Genomic DNA, 9886 nt, shown 5'->3' with positions numbered 1-9886 from the left:
AACACTGACTTGACATTGATGTTGTGAGCAGCCAATGCTTAAGATGATGCCTTCAGGCTCGCAGATGATAGAAAATGAGGTTCTATTAATGCCCCACAACCACATATAGAGAGAGGGAAAGAGAAGATCCTCTTAGAACCCAACCTATAATTTCGGTTGGGATTATGTACACTGGGTACAGTTGGGAGGGCAGAGGAAAATGATCCAACAGAGGCCAAAATCATCTTTCTCAGTGACATTTTCTTTTTCCCTATTTTATATTAGACCTCATAGAGCAATCATAGAGAAGAGAGAAGTGGGGATGGGAAACTAAAGAAAATCCAATCAGTTCAGTAAAATACAATGAGATCAACATGCAATCTCTATAGGGTGTATGATCAGGCCAGATCAGGCCAGTGAGCTCATCATCATTTACACGTGTTTTGCAGTGTTACTCTTGCTAAATTCATTGTTCATTTCAATGTCTCACTTTGATGACCATCCAAAGCTCTGACCCATGAAAAGGGTGAGCATATCAGCATACCATGAAGATCATCTTGAACAAAAATTGGAATAATCTGCTCATTATAGGGGCCCACACATGTAGATTGACTCTATTGGCTGTCCACCAATTTCAACAGTGTAACCCGCCTAATGAATGGAATATCCTAGTTTTCAACCCCAAGTGCACATTTTCATGGTCCAGATGTTATACACAAGTGACATACTGGTGTAAAGAAAGAGTTGTATGTGAAAAGCCACATGCAACATCATATGTGAACATTACACGAAAAATAGATCATAGTTGCAGAAAAGAACTGCCTAAATGCCTATTGTGGATTTTATTTTATTTTTCCATTAAACAAAATACAGGACACTGCTACTATATTGAGTACATGGAATTACAGGGGAACCCGCCCAAAGAATCATGAGGATTTGCATTCTCAAATCCTTCCCTGCATATAAAATAAGGCCAACTTTTCAGTGATATGCTTAGGTTCCAGTGTTTTTAAAGTTCTCTAGTTGTTTTTGGAGTTGTAAAAATATTGTAGACACCTCAGGGGCATTCTCATATGCTTCAGCCATCTGCATAAGCAATTTACAGTGTTGGTCGCGCGAGGGGGGCAGCTGAAGTGGTATTGGAGGGACAAGGAATGGGTGTTGAAGCAGCTGAGGTATCCGCCACCTTTCGTTGCGATCCCATGCAAGACATTTCTTCATAAGATCAAGTAGCCATGGGTTTGGAACTGGGTCATACTTGATTTCATGGTTTCGATCTGTTATGGCCTTGAACTTGGCCCAGAACGTCTTGTATTCTGCAAAAGGTGTCCTTCCATAAACCATTTGGTAGAGGATGCAGCCAAGGGACCATATATCGGATGGCCGCCCGCATTTGATAGTGTTTCCATTTGCATCGTGCTCATTCCACATGAATGCTTCTGGAGACATGTAGTTTAGTGTACCCACCTGTAGTAATATAAGAAATAGGTGAAAGTATTCAATCTTTTTTGTTTCATTCCACTTGAAAATGTAAAGGCATTGTAGAATGGTTAGTAGTGTCTGTGGATGCTCCATTTCAGCTGAACATTAACTCATTCAATTCATTATAGAGGAAACAATCGAAGTGGCAGTAGCACCATTTTAATTCATAATGGCAACCAAACCCTAATTGCAATCCCTGTGTTTCCAGCAGGACTAAAATGCTGGTAATTGCAATTTTGAGGCTGCTCCATTAATATGAACAGGGTAGAGCCAGGCCCACTTTGGTCATTTACTCTTCCTTCAATGGAGTTACTACAATCCAATCAAATTGAACATCCAAACACAGCCAGAGAGTTAACCAAGAACCTGTGAATCTCGCTGGATGTTGGTCGTATCACTCATTATAGCTTTGGCAATGCCAAAATCAATCAGCTTCAATGAGCCTCTGACAAGAAGAAAGTTAGCAGGCTTCAAGTCCGAGTGCACGATACGCTCCTCATGAATTGTGTTTACAGCTTGAAGCATTTGCTGTAAAAATCATACATAGCAGTGAATTTGCAGAAAATAGAATAGGTCCAAAACATTCATGAGAATATATTGCCTGACGAATAAGGCAAACTTGCAGTATGCAGACCTGCCAATAGAACCGGAGCCAGTTCTCATCTATTCTCGAACTGGAGCTATCCATTCCCTTCCACTTCTGTGACAACATGTGAGCCAGATCAATTTCACCATATTCAAGTACCATGTAAATAAATCCGTCATCCTTGATCTTTCCATCATTGATAGTCATCGCGCCATTCATGACTTCATTGAGTAGAGTTTTATCTGTCACCTATGGAGGGCTCAAGCAAGCAGGGATTCTAATCAGAGCTAAAAATAACAAATAATATAGAGAGCAAATAAAATAGCAATCATGCATTCCCTATACAAAAATTTGTATATGAGTGTGTTTGGTTGCACCAAATTAGATTTCATGACATTTGGTGCAACCAAACGCACGCTATATAATGCTGCTAAAAATAATGAAATCAATCATAAGGCTTCTCGATAGGGGGGAAAACTACTCTAGATGACTAGATGATTTTCATGCATAATTTTCCTCCTACTCTTGTCTTTTCAGTAAGAAACAACAGTTATGAGGTTGTAATCAGATTTCATATACTAATCTACTCTGCATCATGTTGTGTATTTCCCATACAGGTGTTTGCTATATCCATGCAACTGCCATGTGTACATGAGTACACTGCTGCCTTTCATTGAAGAGAATATGTTCCATTCTTTCTGTAGAGCCTCTGCTCTGCTAGGTGCTTCTAACTTTATTCACAAAGGAATTGTTTTCCTTTGCATGTCCTCGGCAGGCGTGGATGCCCTTGCACTCTTTATCACAGAGTCCAGGACGCGGCATGCGCTGCTCTCTGGTGATAGCTTTGCAACCTCTTGCTGCTTACAGAAGTGAGCCATTTTTGTCAAAAAAGGTGTCCACATCTTTAACGAATTAACGGGGCAATTAAAGGGTTTCCGTCATTTTCTTGTATGCAATTGGACTTAATCCCTTTAATTTGGGTGAAAATGGTCTTAATTCAACCCACATGCCCCTCGCAACTATCTTTTCCTTGCATTGTGTAAGGGGATGTAAGAGGATGCCACCATATCCCTTGCCTGACTTGCGAGAACCTGCCTTCAGTTCCCCTTTATACATGTATGTGCATGTCTTGTGAAGGTGCAACTGGCACCTTTCCTCCAAAGTTCATCTCTAAAACTCTAACGGGTGCAACTCTACACCCATCTTCCCAATCTTAACAGGTATTGAGTGACACCACTACCACTCTTTTGAGCAGTTGTGCTCATTAGCAGGTATAATCCTCATCTAAAGTGCAGTCTGTGGCAGTCTCTGGGCCTTTCCCTCCCATAAAATCCTACATAAGGTTGCAGAAAGATGAGAGCTGGATCACTCTTCTTTCGGTTCTCTTCAACAGAACACCTTTGATCATTCAATTCTTTAAGGACAGCCATCCTTAGGGCCTGTTTGGATGGGCGTATTTGATGGTGATGTGGTGTATTTTAGTCATCATTACAATTTTACAGCGTTTGTTTAGTCAAGTAAAGATGTATTGTAATTCGGTGGTCAAGTGCGGATGTAATGGAGAGAGGTGAAAAAAATTTGTAATCATTACAAATATGCAATACATTGCAGTAGAAATTTTCCATCCAAACACTGGATTTAGTGAATTTTGAGGTATTGATTTGACATGTCAGTAATTTAGTAGTATCATCATTATGATATCGCCATTCCTATCCAAACACAGACTTTGCACTCTATCCTATCAAGTGTAGCTTTTGGCACACTATCCTCTCTGCACTTAATCCAAGGCTACAGATGGGGGTGGTAGCAATTGGTTGGGCTAGGGCTGGGCCAAGGTTGGCCCTAACCCAGAGCCAATTCCCTAAATCCTAGCCCTGGCTGGCCTGGTTCCTATTGGGTTGGAAAGGCCCTGGCCTTGTAAGAAAAAATCAAAACAGCTGAAGGATTGAAATGGTCCGATGGAAGCTTCTTCTTTCTTTCTTTTTCGTATCATCATATAAAGGGTTTGGATCATGGAAACATGACTTTGGATTCAACAAGTGTCTTTCAACTATGAATGTACGTTAAATGGGAGCCACTAATGAATTTCTTTGAACCATCCATTCTTCATACATACCAATGATTGGAGAGGGACAATCTGGCTCAGGCCCAGCCAAGGCCCTGCCCGTAGGTCAATTTTAAGGGCCATGGATTGGACCACCCAGCTGCGGGAATGCACCATGGCATTCCTGGCACACAAGAGCGCCAATCTAGACACTCTCAACTCAAATACTTCGGTGTTCAAGATTCCACCTTAGGGCTCTGCCTCCCATCTCTATGCCTAACCAGAGATTTACTCTGACATTCTCTTCCTAGGCCTAACCCCAGGTCTCACAGAATGCACCTTAAGCAGTCGTTGTAGACTGTCATCCCTGACATTCCATCAATGCATTCTTTGCATCCTAAGTCCCTCTTGGTGTAGCCACCAAACACCATTGTGCTCATCTCTTGGACCACTGCTAGGACTCAAGGGTGTCAACCCTAATGAGAAAGCATCTTCATTTTCTTATTCAGTTACTTCGGCACTCTTCACCGAGAGACCCCACCCTCCATAGTATGGTCATCCTCCAGTCCACCAGTGATGAATGCTCATCAGAGTGTGAAACTTGATACTCGCCCCTTAGGGATGCACTATTGCCATCCAGCCCAATCCTACTCCCACCAAGGGGCAGCCATGAGTGTTTATCTAACAGTTTCTCCACTTCAATGAATGAAATGCACTCTAAAAGCCCCACACATGGACACCTTAGGTGCTTCCTTGGACTTTGTCAAATCGCTAATGGTAGCAATCTCATAATATATCTCGAGTCAGCTTGACCTTAGTGCGATCATGCACGTTAATCCTCAACAAGAATTTATAAATCCCTTGAAAGTGGACCCATTCCACATATACTTCTCTCATTGTTGTGCTAAACACTCCCACCTGGAGTATCATCATGCACACTCTTACGCACTACAATACCCACAATGAGGACACTATCATCAAAGATCCACCCTTAGATCATCAGATCATCTTCATACATGGTCACCAACATAATTGACGCAGGGATGAACGTGATGAGGTCAATCACCGTCTTCCTCAAGGATAATTACTTTGAATCCACGAAGCTTCTCTGGACTCCTCACAGAGACTTCTCAAATCCACGAGGAAAGAAAGCAAGAAAATAGAAATAAATTCTAATAAATTCGAAATTTGATTGATTAATCAAATAAACGAATTCACAACCCTTTAAATAGGGGTAGCAAGCAATGGGAGAGAAATCAAAAGCAAACTATAACCAAAACTACTAGAATTCGCAACTTACTATAAATAGTAAACTTACTATTTATAGACGGTCGTGATGTCTACTAGTGCGCAAGGTTTTTGGCCAAAAATAGTAAGTGTCCTATTTGGCTTCACCAAACCGTTCTCCTAATTATTCTAAGCTCTTTTCACGTTGGGCGCAACTCCTAAAGCCCGATGGATGAAGAGTTATAATGAAACTAAAACTTACTATTTATAGCAAAAACAGAATTAAAATAGGGAAACAACTGTCAATCCAAGGGTATTTCGCAAATCCGGCTTGCGCAACCCGGCGCATCCAGGTTGGTTGGCTAAAGTAGCTCGTTCTACCCCAAAATCATATATTTTCCGCCCGATAACTCATTCCGGATTGTGAGATACACCCGATCTAAGGTCCGACGGTCCGGATCACTTCTGTCGTCGACCAGGCCTTTTCTGATCCATCTTGGCCATGAAACTGTCCGCGACCCGCTCTACATCAATAATGTACACACATTGTGCACTATTCATACACGATCGACTTTGTTTTTCATTTAAACAAGGTTTTACTCATGAGATGTAATTAACTGTTTATGGTTTGTCATGATTGGGAATGCATGTCCGACAATCAGTAAAACCCCTCCACAGGTGAAAATTTGGTCAAATTTGGGTGTTTTTCAACTCATGACATGAGTAAGAAAACACATCCAAACTCTGATTTACAGTTATCAAAATCTGAAATGTAATATGCTACTTGGGTCAAAGTTAAATGAGCATTTTACAGCAGATTGAAGAAATTGAAATTCAAAGCACAGTGCCGAAACTGTTAAAATTATCACGATGCCATATTCAATCCTCAAGTGAGAGGGAAGTGCATATCAATTATTTTTTGTACCTCAGAGTCGAAGAGTTGTATGATATTGTTCTTTCCCTTCAGCTTGTTCAGATACTCAATCTCCTGACAGAATCCATAAGCAGTTGAATAATCTCGACCTCTAAGCTTGATGCTTTTAAGGGCGTAGATTGTACAATCTGATGATATGACTTTATGAACCTCACTACTTCCTCCACTGCCTATCTTGCCAAGCTTCTGATAGCGCTTCCCGTTAACTTTAGGAAACATATTGGAGTCGTTATTCTTCTTACGAGGCGCAGATAGGTCTCTGCCACCGGTATCCTTTCCAGATTTGCTTGATTGAGAAGGCTCCAAATTTGCATTTGAAGATTTATTTTTTGTGGGTGGAGCCTGAGATTGTATGTCACTAACTTCATCTGAATACCCCTTCCCTTTACTTGATTTTTCATCAAAATAGACTGCCCTTGGATGACCCAAACGTCCATCTGGCAACCCATCGATTTCCTTTATGATGGGCCCCTGCCCCTTTGACAAGCTATGATCCTGAACTCCCCCCATTGAGGTATCTGGAGCAGATGAAGACACTTGGGTCGACACAGCCGTCTGTCTGGCCAATGTCGTGTGTATCGACTGGAACGAAGGACAGGATGGCAGGGCTAAACCTCCTTGAATTATCGGTTCTTGATTTGAACTGAAATCTTCCAAATGTTTTGTGCCCATGAGCGACCAGCTATCTCTATGCGAATGGGGATTGTAAGTTGTGGAATTTAGGATGGGTGCTGACGATGAATGGATGTTTGTTGTAGTAATACATGAAGAACCTGCAACTGAAGATTGAGTCATGGGATGGGTTGTGTCTTTCCCGAGAAAGCCCGTGAAGTGCCGATCGTGCACCAACTCATTCGTCTTCGACAACAAACAGGTCCCACCAGACCTTGTGCTCATGTTGGACATTTCAGTATGCTGATAATCCTGCTGCTTAAAATCCTGACTGCTCATGCTTCGCTTTCCTACTCGATCATTCAGACTGCATTCGCTCTCAGATAATGCAAGGTAAGTCATATGCGATGACAAGTTATCGGTTCTAGTATCAGCAGCTGCCTGGTCACTGCCCCCTGCATAAACGAAGAGATAGAGACAAATGGACAGACGGATATCAAAACCAGCCCAATTATAGTCTTGTTCGCAATGTGATTCATAGAAACAAAAGTAGGTACTATACGATGCTTGGTCCAAATTACAAGTGTTTTCGCTTGGGCCAGCATACAAACAGGTGGGGCGTGCCTTTGAGTGATCGAGGCTTTCATACAGTGAGCACGGGCAATGGGCCTAAATCTCCTCATCAAACAGTCACAACTATCAGGCTGGCATACTTCTTTCATTGCATATGGACTGTAGGCTGTATTCTCATTTTAATTATCTATTTGCAGGACAATAACTATGCAGCTAGGATTGTCTGATGAGGAAGTTCTTTGCAACATCACCACCCAACGAATAACCCAGATCATGGAAAGTTGGGCCCCGCCTATACAAAAATTCTGGCTGAACATTACATGCTTCCTCGAACAAAAGCTTGTTTCAGTACTCCATAACATGGATGCTTCTTACTCTGTGGAGGAGGTTCTGGACAAGCTGATCTGGCATTGCTGACAGAGGAAAAGTGGATCTTCTTTGGACCATCGATCAAGTCACGCTGAAATGCTGCATTGGACGAAGAAATCCCAGAATCACTTCCACAATCCAAACACCCGTTCCGACGGTCAGGGACGGTTTCCACTTCATCTGTCTGCAAACCAAAATTACCCACATTCTCATCTGGAGCAGTAGTTGTACTAGTCATGGTCTCTGTAATGGAAACTGGAGCAGTTGAGGAATCCTCAGGTCCCGCCTGATAAATCATATCATGTGCAGCATTATCCTGTTTGGATGCAGCATTTCCCAATTCCTCCAAGCCTCGTTGCAGGCTCTTAATCGAGTCCTTTTGCGGAACCAACACACGCCTTGCCCGACAAACATTGGACGGCATCTGACCTGGAAATTTCACCGATCACCGTAAAATTCCAGACCCAGATGGGAAAAACCCCAAATTTACAGAATTCCAGACCCAAATGGGAAAAATCTAAAATCCCAGACTTATAGAGAGAGAGAGAGAGAGAGAGAGAGAGAGAGAGAGAGAGAGAGAGAGAGAGAGAGATACCGATAGGCCGTTGGCGCTTGAATGCGGCTTGGACATGGCGAAGGGAATCTGAAACGGCAGCGATCGAGTGGTGGAGTTTCTTTGATGGGTTGGATTGGGGAAGTTCAACTTCCCTATCCATTGTTGGATCTGGACGGCATGTCTGATTTCTGTGGGCTAGGAAGTGATGGACGGATGAGATGAGAAGGGATGGAATTTGATGAGGGGAGATTTGAGTCTTCTTCTTGTATTGTTGGTTCGGGGAAATTTTTGAAATGGCGTGTTGCCGCTTTGAGTCCTCTTACTGTCGTTCGGTCTGAGTTTGCCACACGCTTGTCTTCTTAGGCTTGGTTGAAGAAAGATGTGATTATTCTCTTTGCTAATTGAAAACTAAACACGGGGTATAGAAGATTGATATAATATGTTCGAATGCTGAAATGGAGATTGGAATGTGAATTTATGTGGGCCCATTGTGATGTATAGGGCTTATCCACGCTGTCCATCCATTCTCTTATCTGACTTTAGGGCATGATTTTGAGGCAAACATAAAAGCACAAGTGGACCATATCACAGAAATTGGGAATTAAAAGACCATCTGAAAAAAAAAAAAAAATAGGGCATAAAAGTTTTGGATTAAACTGATATTTGTGTTCATGTGACCTCATGAACTGATTAGATGGCAAATAAACAGTCTTTTGAGTAGTAGAAAGAAAAAATACATTTCAACCATGAAAGTTTTATAACCATTGTTTCCTAGGGTGTGAGCCACTTGAGTTTTGGATTGACTTTTTTTTTTTTATCCTCGTGCCTTAAAATGTTCCTGTCAGACAGATGAACATCCGATATCTCACACACATCATGGTGAGGCTCACAAAATTTCCTTTTTTACTAATTTTTTAGACCAAAATACTCACAAAAATCAAACTGTCAGGCGAGTTATGATGAACATTTACCATGCATTTTCAATGAAAATAAAAAATAAAACAAGCCCCATAACATTTGTACTAAAATAGTATATCATTAGGGCATGGTCCCACCATGATATATGTGTTATATTTATACTGTATATTAGTGGAAGCGTGTGCCATGGTGTGTGTGACCTTACCATGTTCCATGGTCCCACCATGATGTATGTGTTATATTTATATTGTATATTTATTTTTGGAGATCAATTTAGGGCGTGAGTGAAAAAAATAATGAGACAGATCCAAAACTTAAATGAAATATATCACGGAAACCATTAGGGACAATGATTCCCACCATTGAAACCTTCCTAGGGCCTATTATGATGTTTGTCTACTATCCAACTTATTCATTAGGTAACATAGACCTCGATGATCCAAAACTTCTATGATCCTAAGAAGTTTTCAATGGTAGACATTCAATCCCCATTGCTTTCTACTGTATGGTCTACTTGAGTTTTGGATCTGTCTAATTTTTTGGTGCATAACTTAAGAATATCTCGCCAAATAAATAGACAGTTTTGATATAACACATACAACATGG

General features: G+C 41.4%; 1 protein-coding gene across 1 annotated transcript; it reads right to left on the bottom strand.

Moving 5' to 3' along the window:
- Positions 1-784: 784 nt before the first annotated feature.
- On the bottom strand, positions 785-8693 carry LOC131242540 (serine/threonine-protein kinase MPS1-like). Its single transcript, XM_058241248.1, has 6 exons — positions 8402-8693; positions 7813-8235; positions 6244-7319; positions 2096-2296; positions 1828-1989; positions 785-1446 (listed from the first exon to the last, which is right to left on the bottom strand). The coding sequence occupies exons 1-6, from the start codon at positions 8520-8522 to the stop codon at positions 973-975; spliced, it is 2457 nt and encodes an 818-aa protein (XP_058097231.1). The 5' UTR covers positions 8523-8693; the 3' UTR covers positions 785-972.
- Positions 8694-9886: the final 1193 nt, after the last annotated feature.

The sequence above is a fragment of the Magnolia sinica genome, chromosome 4 (assembly GCF_029962835.1).
Source record: "Magnolia sinica isolate HGM2019 chromosome 4, MsV1, whole genome shotgun sequence".
Lineage (NCBI taxonomy): Eukaryota > Viridiplantae > Streptophyta > Magnoliopsida > Magnoliales > Magnoliaceae > Magnolia > Magnolia sinica.
Note: the sequence above shows the minus strand (reverse complement) of the source record. Positions and strands in the feature narration are given on the sequence as shown.